General features: G+C 37.9%; 1 protein-coding gene across 1 annotated transcript in view; it reads right to left on the reverse strand.

Annotated features, from left to right (window-relative positions):
• The window catches only part of LOC113231489 (macoilin-2), a 31744-nt gene that overhangs the window by 5062 nt on the left and 4606 nt on the right, over window positions 1-22076 (reverse strand). Inside the window, exons 3-9 of the mRNA XM_026465815.1 lie at window positions 20873-20999; window positions 7530-7819; window positions 6625-6825; window positions 4926-5061; window positions 4055-4177; window positions 3547-3728; window positions 942-1114 (exon numbers count right to left, since the gene is read on the reverse strand). Of these exons, the coding sequence (XP_026321600.1) occupies window positions 942-1114; window positions 3547-3728; window positions 4055-4177; window positions 4926-5061; window positions 6625-6825; window positions 7530-7819; window positions 20873-20999 (1232 nt within the window). The remainder of the gene's footprint in view (window positions 1-941; window positions 1115-3546; window positions 3729-4054; window positions 4178-4925; window positions 5062-6624; window positions 6826-7529; window positions 7820-20872; window positions 21000-22076) is intronic.

The raw sequence follows: 22076 nt of genomic DNA on the forward strand, positions 1-22076 counted from the left end.
TATGGCGTTAAAATCGTATACAGAGCGTCCTTCACGCTTTAGTCTTCGTTTGTTTGACTGACAGCGAAGCAAGCAAAATTAGACAGTACTGCGATGACATTACAATTTAAATTCAACGTTTTAGCTTTTTCATATTCCTTTACATGTCACTACGTTTAAATAGGTTGACTTGGGACATATTTTTCGTGGTTTTGTATTAGACCCGTCGTCCATTTATTTGTAAGTCAATGTTTAAATCGTAAAGATTTGAGAGACACTGCCACTGCGCCCGTCGCCCAGAGACATAAGTTGACAAGTTCCATGTGCCTGTAATATCACCAGCACCCTTACCCTTCGAAACCGGAACACAATAAAGCCGACATTACTGCTTGGCGGCAGAAATAAAATGTGATTAAATAAAACGTGAGTTATCAGTTAGTTTAGTTAATATATCTGAGTCATGGTGGTTTTCTATTTAAGAGCTCTCACGCCAAAAAAGGTTTGACGTTGGCTCCGCCCAAATTTGTGAAACAAATATATGCCTGAAGTTCGCGTGGCATGCGACAGGAGATGTTGAATTTTGCGCATTAAAAGTACCAAATTCGTTTTAGCGGAATAACTCTAAAACGCAAGGGATTAAAAACAAATCCGTAGTGATAGTTGTCGATCATGCATAAATATAATTAATTATCTAATTTTTGTCCTAATAACCTGTAGCATTTCGAGGATAAATCGGAAAAATGTGAAAATTAGAGGTCATTCGTGATTTTTATCTATCGAGGAAACTTTATTGTTTTATGTTTCTGATTAATGTCTATGCTTGAATATATCGTGTAGTTACTCATACAATATTTTATTTTTAAGTTTAAAGTGGATATTCCCCTCTAAAATCAAATCGAAGATTAGGAATTTTTCCTCTGCTCCCTCTTAAAGAATCTGTTAATTGTTCACACAATACTGACTTGTGCTGTAAAGCTTGATGCGCCTGCTTGAGCTGATGATAGTCCTGCCTCCGCTGGCGGTCAGCGGCTGCAGCGGCTGCCAGGGCCCGCTTAGCCTCCGCCTCGGCAGTCCGCGCCGTCATCAGCTCCGATTTCACTCGTCTGAGCTCCTCGGCGCATTCACGAGCCTCGCGCTGAAGAAAAGTTGTACAATTTTATTAGACGATGATGTACAGAATTCATTTCGTTCTAAACTAAAAACATCGTACTGTAACAGAGTCCAGGGGGGCCGTGACAAAGGGGCTCGTGTCGACAGTGAAGGAAAAACGCTTAGTTAAAGTTAAGCCTTTAATAAAGTTTAAGTTTAAAGTACAGAAGGGCGTAACGGGAGTGTTCCGGTAGGTGCTCGTAGACAACCCGATCGCAGTCAATAGTTCAATGTGGTCCAGTAGGAGCCACACACACATTGAATTCAGAATTAACAAATAGATACTTTGCTCATCTACTTATGGTGCCGAGGGAAAATCTTAACATCGCGTTTTAGGAAATAGCCTCAAAGTGGTCAATGCCATCTAGCGGCGTCGCGTGGAACTAACGCTCCGTTACAGTACTGTAATTATCTTGGAATATCTATTTGGTTCTGACTATTTACCAACAAGATAATATGGTGCCTCTCCCGATTGATATAAACTGATATTGCTCAAATTTTTAAATACAAATTCAAATCTTTATTTCGGACAAAATATCCATATAGTGTTAGTCACAAATTATTAACAAACTATGTTAATATAAATCCTCTAAACATTGACGTGTACTCGTACCCATTGATATAATATGGGCCCATCGTTCCTATTGGCCACTGTACGAAGAAGGCCATTGGCGCTGCCCCGCACTCTGCGCTTTAGGGACGCTACCCGCTTCCGCAAAATGGCGCTAAAGCCGTCCACTCGCGCCTCGGTAAACATTCCCGAAGCGCTACAGGCAACATATTTTCGGTTATCGGCAAAAATATACATAATTCCATTAAGAAAGAAGATGTCCATAATATTAACCTTAGTGCTAAGTCCAAACTTATGGTACCACGATTTCGTTTAACTAAGGTTTTTTTTTTTAAATATTAGTCATGCATCTGATGGTAAACTACACGCCTGTCCACAACAGTTGCAGTGCCTGACCTTTAAATCGCAAAGATCTGAGGGGCACTGCCACTGTCTTACAAAAGTTGACAAAAACCGGAACTCAGTAATGCTGACATTACTGCTTGACCGCAGAAATAAGTAAGTTCTGCCACCTGAACTTCCCTGGATGATACCAGGTAAACGATTCTTATAATGGGAACTGTACATATACGTTTTTACAACATTCCAGACCATTAAGATTATCATTTCCTAAGTTCAAAACCTAAATTAGAAGACTATCTGTTAGATAAAGAATTATGGAAAGACGATATGACTCTAGGGGGTCTACTCTCGATCTCCGTCCGACATCCGTCCGAAACAATTACTGTCAAATAAGTAATATTCGACAAAATTAAAAGACAAGTATCCAGTACGAAGCTTCATTCGCATCACGCGTCTTTTCATTTGGTCAAGTATTGCTTATTTGGCAGTAATTGTTTCGGACGGATGTCCGACACAAATATGATTGAAGTGTATTCCATAGCATTTATTTTGAAAAGAGCAACAACTAGAGTTTCTTGCTCGTTATTCTCAGAGAAGTCAGCATAGTGAACGAGGAGTAGCTTAGTGACGTTTTCAAGTGTAAATTTATTTTCCAATGGAATAAAAGATTATGTAACTTTGACTTTGTTTAACACTTCATATTTTGATCTACAGCTATTATCAATCTCATCCCATCAATGAGTTGTAATCATAAGCGAAAAAGGCTTATACGCTTATGGCTTTTAATTATGAAATATACGAAGTTATTGAAAATAGGTACGATGTCGTCGAAAACCCTGAGCATACAGCTAACATAAATGCATACCATTCTTATTCAGTTAAATAAATATTTAAGTGGATAATATTTGACAATATATTTATTTATTATTAAAAACAATATATTTAAACAAGTGTGTTATTTCACTTCTTTTCAATGGACATTTCGACGCCTCCTACGTAAAGTATCGTATGTCGAAATTGCCAAGTTTACAGGGGAGTGTTTTAAAATTTCAGTTTCATTTGGCAAAGCTTGTTACTCACATAGAGTGATCATCTAATAGATCATCTAACCGATATCTAGGATTTTATGATACTCAACGTGTGTTACGAGATTTGCCGAACAAAAGTGAGAAATCTAAAGTCACGTGTTATGCTTATTTCAGTGAATTCAGAACTTTAAAAGGCTCCCCTGTAAACTTGGCAATTTTGACATACGATACTTTACGTGTGAGGGGTCGATTTAGTAGTTGACTGCTGAGTTCAGAACGCCATCGCAATCACATATAAAAACTTGACGTGACAAAATCATGCATTCATTTCAAAAGGAAACCTTGAACACTGATTTAGGAATCCATTCAAAACATGGCCAACGCCATCAAGCGGTGTAATTGAAAAGATTGTCTTAAGAGCATACCATGTTCAAAATCATTCGATATTCAATAAACAATAGGCGTCAAAAATCTTACCGATTCGCGTTCTCGTTCCCGCTCGCGCTCCTTCTCTCGCTCTCTCATTTCCTTTTCTTTCTCCCTCTCTCTTTCTCTTTCCTTCTCCTTCTCTCTCTCCTTATAACTGCTGCTGCACTCTTTGTGATTTCTTATGTGATTTTCTTTTGTACTTTCTACATCTTTAACTATTTGTTCTTTTGCTGAAATTAGAATCATATTTTTGTTAATCTTACTTATAAAAAAATCAATTAAATTTGAACCTTTAATTGTGAAAGAGGTTTAATTAAGTGTACGAGGCAAAACTTTGTAAATAAGAGATTTAGGATGAGGTCATACGTAAGTAATTTAGTAAGTTGTGAGTTGCGTAATATACGCTGCAAACGGTTTCATATAAAAGTCCGGTTCACGACGACGCAAAATGAATTGTCTACCAACTACGCGCGTAATTAGGACTGAATTTTGGTCGCACTGTGCGACGTGCTGGTGTGGGTGGAGGAAGGGATGAGATGAAGATATGGATACTCACTTTGCTCTGTATTCTTATGACTATCACTATGATTATCCTTATCTTTATCTTTGTTTTTATTCTTTCTTTTTTCTTCTTTTAATGTACTAGCCTCTTTCTTTTCACATTTCGATTTCGAACCACCTGAAAAAAAGATGTAATATCAGTAGAAAATTCAAATTAATTATTGTGGTTTTTCGTAAAATAACTCCTCCACTACGTTTGTTAAGGTTATTAATACAAAGATCGAACACTGAAAAATTTTGTCCCACCAGGTCGAAGAAACTAGTGATTATTTCCCAAAAAACTGAATACTACATTTCGCACCCCTCATGGAAAAATGGCGTAAGTGGAGTTACGTCAAAAACGGTTATCTGCTCTATTAGATAAAGAAAAATATAACCCACATCATCTCCAATTCTTATAAATCTATCTACAATATTAGTCGATAGAGTAGATCTAATAGAGCAATAAACATGTTTAACGTAACTCGACTTATGCCATTCTTCCAGGAGGGGTGCGATTTGATCAAATGCGTCAGTTGAGGCATTTGTAAAAATACCGGCTGCGGCGAGGTTTTTGAAAAATCTCTCACTAGATGTCACTAGCGGCGACGAATGCCGAAAGCCAATACAAAGATCTATAACAAAACACAGCAGAATTTCGACTGCTCCTTAACTGGACCAGTAGCTCAGTTGGTAGGAGCAATGCTACGGTGCAGCATAGACGTGGGTTACAGTCCCACTGGGTCGACGAATTTTTCTGTGTGTTCGATCTTTGTATTAATAGTAACAAATTCAAATTCATTATATCATTATTTCTCAGAAATGCAAACCAATTTATACAAGGTAACTCTATACTGGGCATCGCAATATAGATTTCTACGACTGACCTTTACTGTGTTCGTGTTTGTCGTCTGCATCGTGCGCGCCGGGCGCCGTGCCGTTGCTGTGCGCGTGTGTCGCAGACTGCGCGTGTGCCGCCGTTCTCGCTGCCTTTTCTTGCAGGTGTCGCTCTAGCTTATCCAGCTGTAATATTGATTCAATTGAAGTCTTAAACTATTCCAAAGAGTTTCACTTTTTTGTACTGGAACCTATAACCAAGACGGGATCAGGACGACTTAAGTCTCTAATTATGATCTGTGTTCAACTGCAGAAAGTGTGTTCATCGCGTCTGTACGCGAGTACCTATTTTCGAAAATTTTTCTGACAAAAAATCTCTTTCCGCTATAATTTTATGGTCATTCCCGGACTAGTGTTCACTGCCTTACTTCCCTGGCAATTTTCATTATTTAAATATTCAAGTACATATCGTGTAATTATGAAATAATATTTCATGATACAATACTGGAATATTAACTACTATTGCACGATAAAAAATTTGCCACGGAAATTAGGTAGGTATAGTGTTATATGGTGTACCAGAATCCGATGGCATTTAGGCAAATTTAAATTTGTAGTGGGCAACATCAATATAGCAGGGAAAAATGTACTAGATACTTCATACATTTTATAAGTTCTGTAAGAATTTGTGTGCGCGAAACATTGACTTACAATTATATGAACGTCGGGTCCGCGCTAAAAAGTGTCCGAACATATAGGGCGTTAAAATCGTATACAGAGCGTCATTCACGCTTTAGTCTTCGTTTGTCCGACTGACAGCGAAGCAAGCAAAATTAGACAGTACTGTGATGACATTACAATTTAAATTCAACGTTTTAGCTTTTTCATATTCCTTTACATGTCACTACGTTTAAATAGGTTGACTTGGGACATTTTTTTCGTGGTTTTTGTATTAGACCCGTCGTCCATTTATTTGTAAGTCAATGGCGCGAAAGGTAAGTAATTTCTGACACAATTTAAAATGAAACAAAAATATATCAATTACATGGGTGATAGTTTTATTTACGTTTGCAGTTTGAAGTAACTCGCATTTACGCCATTTATATATATTTTATAAATAATTGTCTACACACTGTAGTCTTGCTGACCAGCACCAGTACCAACAAAAATTACACACCACAAACATTGATTTGGCTTCGTTGAAATCGGCAACATTTAACCCGATTCTGAATCGTAAATTGTGACTTAGATGCACCTAATTCGTCGCTGATTTTGCCATATACATGATTACAATGATTTTTGCTGGAGATTGAAACGGAGTAATTATCATAATATAATTGTATATTAGGAGTTATAGTAGTAGCCTTTGCTGGTCGAAAAGAGAAGTTCGCGCGTTAAAGAATCGTATGCGTGTTTCGAATACGACAATTTGACGTTCGATTCGGTTATTGTGAATAAAAATGAAAAGAAACAGTATCAGAATCAGAATCATTTAGTACTACAGCAAATCAAATCGGTCGACAACAGAATTATCGTAAAGTTCTGAATGGACCTACTGGTGAAAGTCATTCGATTTTTGTAATATTTAATGCCACGAGATTCTGGTACACATATAGCTCAAGGTACATCAAAAGACGCGTGAATTGATTCTTCCGCAGATGTCGCAGATGTCCGAGAACAACTATGACCACTTACCATTGACCATCCAGTCTATCCGTTGAGTATTTTATAAAAGTATATATTACAAACCTTGGCCTGCAAGACTGCAGGATCTGGCACACACGAGCCATTTGACTCCGTCTTGCCCACTTTGCGCCGCAGTGAGCCATTCATGTGCCGCGTATCGTGCGCGTGCGCATGCTTTTCTGTCGCCGGCTGCGACTGCGGCTGTGGACACTCGCCATTTGCTGTCGAGCTCTGTGTCCGTTCTGACTCTTTTGTTTGTTGATTCTGTTGAAAAAGTGTATATGATTATTTGTTACATGGAATACTCTTTTCGAGTTGCTATATTCTAATTAACTGAATACAGGGAAGCTATTTATGATTACTACATATTGACTGTATGTATGGTCTTTATAGGTTATTATAGAGAATAGTAGCATAGTGTAATATAAGACTTAGTAGAGAGACTCCCGCCTACCCATCGCTCGGAGCGTTGGGTTCTCAGATTATTATATAAATAGATAATAAATATAGGCAGCGGTCCCGGGTGCGATTCCCGGGCGGGAGAAATATTTTTATGAATGAAATTTATTTATCTTGTGAGTTTGGGTGTAATTTGTGGTTATTTATGTGTGTGTCCGTGGCACCGGCAACACAGGTTTCCCTAGTGCGGGTCTATGCGTCATTTGTTTTTTTTACATGCAGTACTTGGATGTTAATAGTTTTAGTTACCTCGATTATGGGAATATGATTATGAAATAGAAATCCACGATTCTGAATTTGAGACACTCTCGTTCAAACAACCATAAACACGTCTTCTATTTAAAGGCTTCAATTGGATAATAAAGTTCAGGAATCCATTATTGTTTTTTATAAGAAGTTGTCTACAAATAAAAAGACAACATGCCTTCGATATGTTTGTACACTTATTTTGTTAATGTCAATTTCTATAGAACCAGCGCACAAATACATATTAATTAAGAATTACAAACCTGTTCTAACGCGCTCTCGGGTAACGCGTCCTTCATTAGCTGGAAGTAGAACTCATTTTCGGCGCGTACTTGTTTCTGCCGCCTTAACCGCAGCCTGTGCCCCACGTACGACTTTACACCGAAACCGAGAGTCACCACTGGGTAACCGACACAGTGCGCGGCCAGCGGCCGACAGAGCTCCAACCCCCCTCCCGCCACCCCGCCTCCGCGATCTGTCCTTAGCGCACCCTCTACGTAGACTAGCACGCAGCATATTGCTACAGTGGGTAGACATATGCCTTTGTCTGCAACTAAAGGACAAAAAGAAAATAGGAGCTCCATTAAAAGTATCTTGATGCTAGCTGCACAATAGATTTAGTTGTCTGTCTTTTCTACCACAGGAGGGGTAGGCAGAGACCACGGAACGCCATTTTGCTCTATCCTGATACAACTCTCGAGCCTCACATACATCAACTACCCTTTTCATACAACTTCTTTTATTCTTGTCACTTCGGAACCCAGCCTTTTTGAGGACATCACTGATCTGATCAATGTAAGGTGACCGTCAGGGTGCATGGTCGCTTGTGGCATCTGGCACTGAGTGTATATTCAAGAATTGCTATCTATTTGCTACCTTTTCTAAATAATTGCTACCTTTGATAATTCTGAGAAATTAAAAAAATAATTGACCAGCCATTCTGACATCAGGATGGCTGGTCGCCACTTTGTTTAGCATGAAGGGAGCAGATTTTCCAGAAGTATGTATTACCAATAATTGCTACTTATTTGCTACTTTCACGAATTAAAGGTATACGCTTCTTATCTACATCAGTTAAAAAAATATAACCGATTGAAAATTTCACTTTTAAATTTCTCAGAGTACCAATTTCAAGTTCCTCAGAATATATCAACAGCAGCAACTATTTAGAAAAGGTAGCAATTCTTAAATATACACTCAGTGCGAGATGCCACAGGCGGCCAGCCATCCTGACGGTCACCAATGTAAGTCCTTCTGAGACGTCCTCTGGAAACCCTTCCATCCACATTTGCAACATAAATCTATTTGGTAATTCTTCTTACATCCATCCGCTCTACACGCCCATACCACCTCAACATTCCTTTCTCTATTCTAGTCACTACATCCTCTTTCAAACCACATCTTTTACGTATTATTGTATTCTCACTCTATCACTCAACTTTATTCCACAAAATTTCCTCAGAAATCTCGTCTCCACCGTTCACTCTACTTTCATGTTTCTTCTGTCATACTCAACTCTCATTACCAAAGTCAGTGCAGGAACCAGCAAAGCATTGTGTATGGAAATGTGTGCTTTTTGGGATAAGATGTTGCTCCCCATTGGACCACTTATGGCTCCATTTACTGTGTTTCCCTTTCGTACCCTTCTTTCAATGTCCTTATCAAAATTTCCATCTCTTGTAAACACACTACCCAGATACAAAAACTCATTCACTTGATCAACATTATAGTATTTTAATCTTACATACCGTCGTTCTCATTTCTTTAAAAATCATCACTTTCGTCTTTTCTGCATTAATCTTCATATCAGTAACTTATGAAAAACTGGAAATATTTTTTGTCCGAAATAACGTTTGAATTTTCATTACACCGAAAACCGAATTTCGTTTCGTTATACGAAACAGTTGTGCTTTCAGGATATGTTGAATGTCTATCGCAAAGACACGATTACATTCGGTTAGGTTAGGTTTAAAAGAAAAAACATTTTCCTCTCAAAGTTACTTTCGAGGTTATGAAATTTCGACCAAACGTTATTTCTGGAAAATAGCCCTCTTTCTAAACGACTCACTCATAATATCCAGCAATTTTTTGCAATCTCTTCTAAAATGAAATTCAAATAATGAAAAAAAAAAAACATGCCTTTCCCAAAGACCGCAACAGTTACCAGTGTTACGCACCTTAATTTGCAGTAGGCTCCTTGTGACAGATATCGTCCAGGGAAATAATCCAGTAGTCCAACCAGTAATTTGAGCGTTGTGTTCCGGTTTTGGAGAGTAAGGTACTGGTGAAATTACAGACACATGGGACTTGTCAACTTTGTCTCTCGGTGACGGCAATGCGCCTCAGGTCTTTGCGATATAAATCCCTGAGTGGCACTGTAACTAATATGGACAGACGTGTTGCTTATAACCAGGCGCACGACTTGTTGGTATCACAAAAAAAAAACTAATTAATACTGTTTCTATACAATACCAATTACGACATTCTATTTACCTAAATATTGGGCACATTAGGTGCAATGTCCTGTACAACGTATTTTATCGCGGTTTTCCGGTTCACACGTTGTTTGCCATTGTTTTTTTTTGTTTAGTACATATTTTATAGTATTATGTATTACGTCATTCATAACTGTCATCCCATAAACGCATTTACATTTTTTTTAATAACGGTTGAAAAAATTCTTAAACGTGACGCCGGCCGGCCTGTTGTTTGTGGCTAGCCAGGTGGTTGATTGATGGGCGCGGACTGACAGAAGTTGAATTCGTGATCTTTTGTTCGTAATGTATACGTATAATAGATTCCAGTTGATATTTTAAATTCACCATTTGTGAGGGTAATAGTATTGTGTATCAAGGGCGGTAAATAAAGAATTACGAACGAGACTCTATTAGAAGCCCGAAGTCGAAGGCTGAGGCCTTGAGTAGAGGTTGGTAATTCCCGTACCGCCCGTGAAACATACAATGTTTCTCATCACACTTGTGCGTACATAGTATGGTAACATGCAGGCTAACTTGACTATATTGCCCCAAATAAAGACCCCAGGCCTTTTTTCATTTCATTACAGCCATGATCGTGTAATGGGAAGAAATGAAGCCCGAGGGTTTTGTTTGGGGCATTATAGTCAAGTTAGCTTGCACGCAATCATATTATTCAAGTGTGATGAAAAAACTATAATGAAACATAAACTTTACACAAAGGTTTTTTGGCAACCAGATCAACTGCCTGGTCTCAAACAAGGGAAGAATAACCCCTAGAGTTTTCTACACATTTCTTTACAATGGAACTTGCCTTACGTAACAGAGATATTTGGAGAACAAAGACTGAAAGGAATTAATACATAAAAAATATATTATATTTCGTGATCATTTTTAATTTCTTTTTGATTTTCCTCTCGTCCGTTTCCTAACATTTTACTTTGATATTGGCACAAAGTATTCTAGTGTCATTAATTATAAAAACAAGATAATTTGGATTTAGAAGACGTCTATATACTATCGCCTTCAAAACACCTACACACATCAAAAAAAGTTTGCGATCACTTCGAAAAACTGAAATCCTTTTTGTTACTGTAGATTATATTATGATTTTTTCTTCTTTTTAGATTCTTTATTTAAAAATAAATTAGAACATAAAACAATGACCCCGTTCAATTGTTTTTTCATATAAAAAGGCTTTTAGTCCTAGCTTACGCTCATTCAGAAATCTGATTTAGTCAATTATAAGCGATTCAAGATATTTTTCGCGGAAAGTTGTGATTGAAAAAATGCCAAGAGGATTATCAGAGGTTTTACGAGCTAGAATAGTAACTTTGAGGGAAGAAGGATACACCACGAGAGTAATAGCACGCAGACTTGCTATATCCCAATCCTGTGTCGTGGCTACGTTGCAGAGGTATCACGGAATGGGGAATTTAGCTGACCGACCCCGCAGCGGTCGCCCAACTGTTTTGACAGCTGCCCAAAAGCGCTATATTAGATTGCTGGCAGCCCGTGATCCAACAATCAACGCCACTAAAATAAAAGCAGAAGTCAGGGCCGCCTCTGGGCTTGAAGTTAGCACGCAGACCGTTCGCAATTGCTTGCACCAGGCTGGATTACGAGCACGGAGGTCTTGGCGAGCTCCGCTCAATTCCCGGCAACGTCAACAACGAAGATTGCAGTGGGCTAGACTTCGGCAAAATGAAGACGGTGAGGACGAAAACATTTGGCAAAACTGTCTCTTCGTTGACGAATCCCGAATCAGCACTCATCCAGATAACCGACGTGTCCGTGTCTGGAGAAGACCAGGCGACCGTGAAAGACAAAGAACTGCCACTGGAACAGTTCAGCAAGGCGGAAAATCGGTGTCCTTTTGGGGTGGCATTATGATTGGAGCTAGAACGCCTTTGATCCCGTATCGGGGCTTCATGACAGCAGACATATACAAAGCAGTTGCTATTGATGATATCGTCAGACCATTCCGAGTCAACCATGGGCACCAATTTGTACTGGTCGATGATAATGCGCCCGCACATCGAGCTCAACGAGTCAATGCTGCTCTTCAAGAATACGATATCACACGATTAGACTGGCCTGCCGGCTCGCCCGACTTAAACCCAATAGAGCACGCGTGGGATGCTCTTAAACGAGCAGTATGGAACCGTGAGGCACGTCCCCAGACAGTTCCAGAGCTCAGGGAAGCCGCTATTGAAGAATGAGATAGGTTACCCCAGGAAATGCTGGATAACTTGATCCTCAGCATGCCCAGGAGGATCTTCGCATGTATTCGAGCCAGGGGAGGAGTTATTTTATATTGAATTCACACCTTTTAATAATAAATTGTTGTTTAAGTTTAATTAAACAGTCTTTTTCTTTCTATGAAATTTCTATCACTATTACATTATGATTAATGGGTCAATTTTTTAAAATAAATAATAAAAAATAGTTTTATATTTTAATTTCAAACAGGGTATTCCTATTTAAAGAAAGCATACAACATAGATTTTTCTTGATAAAGTTAAATTTAAAGAATTATAGGAGCTTATGCTATTGATCGCAAACTTTTTTTGATGTGTGTATGTTGTATTTATCTAGATTAGTTATTCATGTTAAAAAAGGGGAGCCAAGCGAAAAAAGGGGAGCCAAGCGATAATAGGTTATATATCAAACAACAACAAAGATGTAAGCCCGTGGAATTCCATCCGCATTAGCGCGATGCCGCACGAGCGTTGCGCCGTCGCGTTGCAACGCTATGATTTCATAGCACTAAGGGTCGTATTCCAGAACTCTACTCAATGCTCAAGTCAGGACTTAAGCATACTTGAGTGTCGTGTAGGGGTCGAGTGTAGTGTCGATGCGTTGTACTACATTTAAATTAGAACTACATCGGAGAAAGCCCTGTGCTACGCTCTCTGTCCGACATCCGTGTGAAACAATTAGCGCCCAGTTACCCGACGTGAAACTTTTCGCGCTGTTCGCGTGGCGACCGCCCAGTTACCGCGCTTTCACATACAGTAATGGCGAATATGAATTCTATTTACTAGGCAACAACACTTAAATTCCTAGGCATCGCGCAGCGTGGCCCCCGCGTAGACCAAAGACAAGCCAGCCTCCCTCGTGCGCCCGGGACGCTCATTTAAGTTAAAAAGTAAAAGCTAAATAAATAGAGCGTATTTTGCCATGACAGTACAATGCACGCGGTCGCTGCGCGGCGTGAGCACGATGACATTCGTGTCGAATAAACGCGCTGTTACTGTCAAATAATACTCGACCAAATTAAAAGAAACATGACGCGAATAGCTTCATACATGTCATTGTTTTTTTAATTTGGTTGGATTGTTTCGGATGGATGTCGGACGGGGAACGAGAGTAGATTCCCAGGGACCAGGAGACGAAGAAGGGGTGTTGCGTTACGTAAGAAAGCAGCGGCGGCGTTATGTTGCGACACCGCAATGCTCGTCTGACACTCAGTGCATTGAAATTATAGTATTGCGACGACGCAAGACATCGGCTACGCCCGTGTAGCATTGCTCTTTATGTAGTATAACGCAGCGACGTCGCAACGCCGACGCAACACATTGTGTGACATGGCTCTTAAGAGGAAACAAAGCTTCGTAGTATGTGGGAGAGGCGAATGTGGAATTAAGTCGTGTAATTCCATCGCCTTTACTCTGAAATGTGTGCTGTTTTGGCAATTTCGGTGTTTACAATAGTACACTTTAAAAAAAGTATAATTTTATATTTGGCACAAAGGTATTAAAAATGAACGATCATACGAAAATCAATCAATCAATCTGACTACAGATTACAAAATGCAATTAAATCGGTTATCCACATTCGCACCCGATATAAGACATTGACGGGAACGAAAGTTGTACACTAGAACGCACTCTATCGGGTTCCAGGTTATTTTGCATACATAAAGAAGTCACCACTATATGTTAAAAGTGGAATCGGCTTGATCCAGTCAGAAAAATCTTTATCTCCATGTAACAAGAGCGAAAAAACGTTTTGTTTATTGCAATGCTACGTGGAGAACATTTTGGATTTCCATGTCGAGTTGTTTTTTCGAACAAACCAAGGTGATCAATGAATAGGAATCGCGAATACCTAAGAAATCGATGTTTAAATGTGAAACTTAATTTTTTATATATTCCGATTTATGAGAAAATTAACTCATAAACAATGTTTATTTCATATGTAATCAAATTACACTAGAAATCGTCACTTTGATTATCTACTACTCACTCGTACGGCAGTTTCCCCTGAGAAGAATGAGTAAGAAACTCAAAGGGCGCGTTCCCATTACGTCGTGACGACAGAAAGTCGTTTTAAAGTGTCGTGACTTGTATATTTATTTCACCAAACACTTAAAAAATATTACATCACATGATTTCTTGACACCCCTAAACCTACATCGGTTTGTCTGAGTACTGCACAATGCTCTTATATACCTATAAATAAGCACGACAGAAAAGTAACCTATTTTACTAACAAGTATAGAATTAACAAAAGAATAATATGTGTAACATTACGAAATAATTTTGAATGTCGGTAACAAAAAAAAAAACAAAACAAATATCGTAAAATGCAACACAAAAACCAGTTTTTGCGCTCGCGTGATATTGACCAAGCCTGTGCTCCTGCGGCGTGCTCCAAATTACAAATGGAATTAAGTGTCGAACGGACTAGTTTTCTTAAAGCGACTTTTAATTGAACGTTTTAGATTTACAGGTGTAATTCTTTTCTTTAATTCCAAAGGCAAAGTGTTAATGAAATGAAATATTTATTCGCAAGCAAACACGGTAAGAAAAGGTATTATTATACAAGGTGTCAAGAACACGTGTTGCACCAGATACTAGCACGCAAATATTAAAATAAATTGAAGTTAAATAATGTCGTAAATTAAAATTATACAATTTGTCAAATAAGCAATGTCATATAAAAGTAAGCAAAATGCCAATAAATTTTATCAAGGACATTGGCGAAATCGCCATTTTTTTGTATAATTTTTATAATAATACTAAACTACCGTACATAGTTATTTTTACTTGACATTGGCAAAATCATTGATTATTTCGATGTTCGACATACACTACACATTGTAAGCGACATATTAGATATATAAATAATTTTGTCCTATTGTAATTATATTTTTGTAATATTAGAGCACTATTTATATTAAAGAGTATATTTGGTCATGAGCATTGTTTCCGTTGCTACATTGTTAGGTTGGTAGCGCTAGTAGCTTTAGTTGATGGCGCCACAATACACTATATTGGTGGCGCCAAAAATGCAGCCCTACCAAAAAGCTCCCACCATACTGCTAACGTTTCTTAATTTGTGATACTCGAGTGCTCGACATTCTGTTTGTTGGAGTCTCAGAGGACAGTGCCTCTCATCTTGCTTTACCGTGCCATTTTATCATGCAAAGTGTATAATAGTAATTAGTCTTCATACCAATAAACGAAGAACACAAGGAGTTGGAATTTTATTTCTGAAACTTCCTAATAACATACATACGACATTGTTTGTATGTGTAGTGATGTTCGACATAACATTTAAAAGAAGAAGAAGAGCAACAGCAACAAAATCATAAATGAAACAATATCAAAGAAGTAAGAACAGCACAAATATAAACAAAATCAAATAACTTTTTTTTTAATATTTTTATAGGTAAATCTGCGATAGCTACAGGCAAAGCATTATATATTTGTATGGACATGTTATAGCAATTCCTATAAAAGCAAGTAGTCTTATGGGAGGGGCCAGTTATGCGGTTTGGATATCTAGTTAAAAAATTACATACTTCACGTTTCTTAGTAAATAAGACTAAGTTTTTTTTTAACAAACATGCATACCTCATATACGTAGATGGCGGAAAGCGTTAGAAGATTTAGCTTTCTAAAAACGGTCTACAAGATTCGAGCGGAAGAAGGCAGTCCTCTGATCACATATGTGCGTTAGACGATGTAAACCAAATACAAATTGATTCAGCTTTGCACATATTGAATTAACCTGTGGTGTCTATGTTAGTTGAGAGTCCAATACTATGCCGAGAAAATGGCTGGATGAGCATTCCACAATTTCATCTCCATGACAACTTACTTAATTAGTCTTGATACGATATATTTTGTAGTACTTTCTCCATAAAAGTTATTTGCTGATGTTATTGATATTGTTTGTGTAGTTGTTCACACGTAGAACAACACGATTAACTGTCGATTACGACTTTTTTGACATGACGACAGACTATCGTGACAATGGAAAGAGCTAGAACGACAGTCGTCTGATGATAAATAAAACGTTACGATAAAAATGTGACGACAGATAATCGCAGCTTCAAATGGTTCTATCGTGCAAACGACAAGGCGGCTGCCGTAAACCGATAAATTATCGTCAATCGTGACACAACGTGTGAAAAAATTTCAATTTTTTAAAACTGAGTTATGGCTTTTTTATGATATCTCAAAAAAATATTTTGTCACTTAGCCGCGTTTTAGTTAGCGGACGGCAGAAGACACGACAGTCGTTCAATGATAAATTAAACGTCCACGACACAGTCACGACAGATAGTCGGGATATGGGAACGGGCTAGACGCGACCGTCGTCCGGTGTTAAATAAAATGTTACGACATAATCGGAACACGCCCTAAGGCTTGCTCTTTGTAAATAAACATTTGTAAACATTTATCATTTACAATATTTATTATAATATCTTAAATCGAGATAACCTCTGGAGCTAAACGAGCCATGGATTTTTATCACCCAAGTACGCAGATTTATTTTATTTATTTATTTGTAATTCTGACATCATAAATAGGACCACAATTGTGTTAGTAACGCGTTGCCAATGTTAGTACTTCATGATTAACAATGATTTCGTCCTTTGAGTGAGTTTCCACATCTTCAAAATGCTATTACTGCTGCCACACACTATCTGTACGTGTCTCAACAAACACGCTCGAGACACTACAGCAGCTTCCTGAAGGCATTGTTATATTGGATGCGCAGAGCATTGTAAACCTTCTGAGAGTATTCGACACACAGATACGACAAGTACAGAAAGCGCAGAATGCTTTAAGAGGGAGCATGCCAAAAAAGTTTTGACGTTGGCTCCGCCCAAATTTGTGAAACAAATATATGCCTGAAGTTCGCGTGACATGCGACAGGAGATGTTGAATTTTGAAAAGTACCAAATTCGTTTTAGCGGAATAACTCTAAAACTAAAGGGATTTAAAAAAATCCGTAGTGACAGTTCTCGATCATGCATAAATATAATTAATTATCAAATTTTTGTCCTAATAACCTGTAGCATTTAGAGGATGAATCGAAAAAATATGAAAATTAGAGGTCATTTCGTAATTTTTATCTATCGAGGAAACTTCATTGTTTTGTTTCTGATTGTCTCTCTCTCTCTGAGTGTCTATGCTTGAATATATCGTGTAATTACTCATACAATATTTTATTTTTAACTTTAAAGTGGATATACCCCTCTAAAATCAAATCGAAGATTAGGACTTTTTCCTCTGCTCGCTCTTATATAGTTCATATAGTTATTTATAGTTTCTAGTACACAAGCTTTTGTTGTGTCTTACTATAGTTTTAAACGACGTAAATGGCATTATTTTGATATCAACTGGAATCTCATTATAAAGGGTTGCCTAAAATTCACGCAACAAGTAATTTTGATAGAAAACACAGCTTTATAATTAAAAATTGCATTTTTTTATTGATTCTAGAAGTACATGGTATAGCGTTATGTGTGGAAAAGCATGTCGGGTAAATGGCCTCCACCGCTTTGCTGGCACACACGACCACCCACGCCTTGAAGGAGGAAATTGAGTACTGCATCAACGAGATTTAACCACAGTTATGCAAAATGGTGATCGAAAATTTCAGTGCGAATGTGCCAGCAAAGCTGTAGACGCCATTTACCCGACATACTTTGTCACACATAACCCTATACCATATACTTCATAGATCAATACAAAAAATTACAATTTTTAATTATAAACCTGTGTTTTCTATCAAAATTACTTCTTGCGTAAATTTTGGGACACCCTTTAGAAGCGTATACATTGCCCCTTAAATTAGTTTGTGACTTTCTGAAGACAACTGTCAAGAACAGCGAATGCGGCTAATTAACCGTATCTTTCTTTCTTTTTTAAAAGTGCCAGTTAACTGTGGCCTCAAAAGGCACCCAAACCACCATAAACTCGATAAGAAATTATTATCAACATTTTTATTTAAAAATGTATACACACGAAATCGCGTGAAAAGCTCACGTAATACGTAATAAAATACGTTTATCACGTAGACTAGTTATTTCGGGACGGCATAAAACTATAATTACCCTCTGAATATTGTATTATAGGAATATACAAATTTAGACTATATATATTTTTAAGTTTTCGAACTAGGGAGCGGTACGAGTCAAACCGGTATCTTGATATTATATGTAAGAAATATCGTCATCTTTTGCCACTAGAGGTGCGACGTCAGATAGCAGACCTAGTATTTTTTAAATAAAATAAAATACAGGGTAACTTTAACCTCACAGGATTAAAAAATAAACTTTTAAGTTTTTTAATGAATGAATGAAATATTCTTTATTGCACATAAAATTACAGTTAAAATACAATAAAGTAACTTAGGTATAAGATAGTAAGATAATGTGCAACAGGCGGCCTTATTGCTATGTAGCAATTTCTTCCAGGCACCGTTAGGATAGAAATGTGGGATATGCAAAAGGGGTTTGGTGCACTACAGCATAAAATCCTATGTTAGGCAGTCTACACCCAGCATAAATACGAACTTTAAGAACATGAGACATTGACTTACAAATAAAAGGACGACGGGTCTAATACACAAACCACGAAAAAATGTCCCAAGTCAACATATTTAAACGTAGTGCCATGTAAAGGAATATGAAAAAGCTAAAACGTTGAATTTAAATTGTAATGTCATCGCAGTACTGTCTAATTTTGCTTGCTTCGCTGTCAGTCGAACAAACGAAGACTAAAGCGTGAATGACGCTCTGTATACGATTTTAACACCCTATAAGTTCGGACACTTTTTAGCGCGGACCCGACGTCCATATAATTGTAAGTCAATGGCATGAGAAGTGAAAAAGGGTTTTTTGCAAGCTAGCGTGGAAAAGATTTTTGAAATTCGAACTTGACGATGGACTTTGGTGCGCCTAACTTTTTGTTTCGATGAAAAGAAAGTTTGTCGTATATTGCCTATTGATGTAATATAAATACGTTGGTATATTTTATTCTTATTATTGTTGACATTTGTAATAATAACTAATTGTGTTTATTACATTATTTTAATTCGTCGAAGAACTAAAATACTTCAATAATCACTTAATCAAGCCAAATTATAAGTACAAGCAAGAATAGAAATTGATGAAGTGCAAATTCAGAACGCATCCGAAGGTAAACTTGTTCTTTCAGATTAAAATAACTGATGTCTTATAGTTCAACTGTTTTTCTTTCATCTACTTACTTATTTCTCTCGCTATAGTGAGGTGAAAAGTTGTGTGTTTCGCTCGGTAGCGAAGTTGTTTTGCGTCACGTGACTTGAAGCCCTCGCTACGCTCAGAAATCTATTTTTCCATAGTTTCCTTCGCTTGTTCTGGTTTCAATACAACCACTCGCGTTAAACAACTTTGCAGCCTTGCATAACAAATAACTATTATTATCATCGATGGCGATGGAAAAATACGTGTTTGCTTTTTCTTTGTTTTCTCAGTCGTTCGGTAGGTTTAAACTACATCTAATTACCCCAGTCAAATATATATTTTTTGTATATAAAATATAAGTGCGCACTTGACCTCCATCTCACCTGATGGAAAGTGACGATGAGGTCGACGATGGAGCATGCACACCTACATAATTCACTCTCGCCTTGAAAAGACCCAAGTTATAACGTTCAGGGAACAAGTCTGCAGGCAAGCAATTCCACTCCATAGCCGTTCGCCATATAAATGTGGAAGCGTAACGCTTCGTGCGAATCTTTGGAATATCCACAACATAGGGGGTGGAACCCAAGCCTACGCCTAGTCCCCCGGTGACGGAAAAGGGAAGGCGGAATTAAATCGCGTAATTCCATCGCACACTCTCCGTGACATATCCTGTAAAACACCGATAACCAGACAACTTTTCGGCGGTGTTCAAGGGTTTGCGGCTTCGCCTCCACTAATTCCGAGTCACCTATAAGCCTCTTGGCACGGTTGTCAATTGAATCCAAAGTGGCCAGTTGATATGTATGTATTATTATGGTAAACAATATCTAAAGACCCGTCACTCATTTATATCCGATATCCATTTTTAATCATGATTAGTGAAAACAAGTAAAGTTACTTCCATAGTATGTTTTTTGGCATTCATCATTTTTATCTCTCTAATCCACGTAATATAGACCAACCTATATACGTTTTTAAACTTTCACATTACATTATAGTAACATTACAAATGTGGATAAACGCGATAAAAACTATTTAATAGTTTTTTTTTTATGATACCATGTGACGCGGGACGAACGAGCCGTGGGCCTGGTGGCAAGCGATACGCCTATCCTCAGGGTAGGCGCAGTGGCAGTGTCCCACAGTTCTATGCTATTTAAAGCCATAATTGGTACTGCAACTGCTATGGACAGGCGTGTCGCTTAACAACAGGCGCACGACTTATTCGTCCCGTCACTTGGTATAAAAAAAATAGTGTAGTAGCCGGGGTTTTTTCGAAAGTCACTGGTTCGATTCCAGCTGGATCGAAGGAATTTTTGTTTGTGCTTGTTGCTGATCTTTGTTTTTGTTGATAGCGACGGGACGAACAAGTCGTGCGCCTGGTAGTAAGCGACACGCCTGTCCCTAACAGTCGCAGAGCTTTAAGTCGTAAAGATCTGAGGTGCACTGCCACTGCGCCAGTCACCGTGAGACATAAGTTAATAAGTCCCACGTGCCTGTAATTTCACCAGCACCCTTACCCTTTTAAACTGGAGCGCAGTAAAGCTCACATTTGGTTGTCAGCTGAAATAGGTAACGTGCCAGGACCACCCTGGACGTACTCTTTCACAAGGAGATTTAGTGCTACTAAAGTTACGGTTAACAAATAAACACTTACATGAATACCAGACATACTGCACCCAAACGTAGGTGCTGGCTGCGAAGAATATGTATTGTAGCGGTATAAAGAAGAAACATATCATGTCAGACGTCAGCGCTATGCAGATGAAGAACACAGAGAATGCCTGGAACAAATAATATTCATTGCGTGTGTTGTTGTTGTTGTCTGCTATGCGTGACCACACCCCGGACACTCCATACGACAGTAGAAACTTATTTACCTACGACTACTAGGTACAGTATGGCTCTGTCTGCACACACGCAAATGTTTACGTGAAGTGGTAGGGTTGTCCATCACTTTTTTATAGTACTCGTCAAGTTTCATATTAATACATAACTACGTTGAAGGAGCTAATTGCTGTGCATTGTTGTCAATAGTGACGTGCGTTACGACATTAGAAATATTTAAAAATTAAATCTAATACGATCGTCACTTATGGGATCGCTGGCTAGAACAACTTCTACCTCTGCAAACACGCGTCAAAGCTAAATGCAAAACAAAGCAGTTTCGAATTGACAATATATTAAGTAAACATTTTTATTTTCATTTCATTGAAACTTTTTAATTAGCTTCCCCTTGCAATACTAGTTATAAATCTAAAAACCTATGCGTCTCGCATTTGATTATATTTTTTTCGATATTTAATTGAGATTTGACCTCACTATTGTAATTTGTCAAAACGGCCATCATAGCGTGCCAGTACTGTAAACTATTTTTTCTCTGTTTTAATGTGCACAGTGACTTTGTAAAAGCAAATTAATATATTGTATTTATAAATAATATGATCGTTACGTATACTAATGATTTTATTTATTAAATACTAAAACAACAGTAAATTACACCCGTTAAATTAAATTAAGTCAAATAAATACCTTCAATAAAAGACTTAACATAATAATTGAGTAACACTACTATGAATTATCCACGCTAAAATAAATTTGTTTTAAACAAATAATAATCTCTAAATAATCTGTTATAAAATTGCATTATATTGAAAATTCGATTTTTAAACATCAAAATCGCCCTTAGCGAACGGCTCGCTGAGAGCCTTGTTGCCGTTCCGTCAATGTGACTGTCAATATGAAGGGCGCGGTGCGGTATCTAAAGCTAGGGAGAAGAGCGTGATGGCAGAGCGGAACGATACTGGATAAGTAATCAATTTGTTTTGAAAATTAAACTATTAGGAAATGAAACTGTTTTC

The sequence above is a fragment of the Hyposmocoma kahamanoa genome, unplaced genomic scaffold, assembly GCF_003589595.1.
Source record: "Hyposmocoma kahamanoa isolate Upper Pololo Valley unplaced genomic scaffold, ASM358959v1 65, whole genome shotgun sequence".
In the NCBI taxonomy this organism is placed as follows: domain Eukaryota; kingdom Metazoa; phylum Arthropoda; class Insecta; order Lepidoptera; family Cosmopterigidae; genus Hyposmocoma; species Hyposmocoma kahamanoa.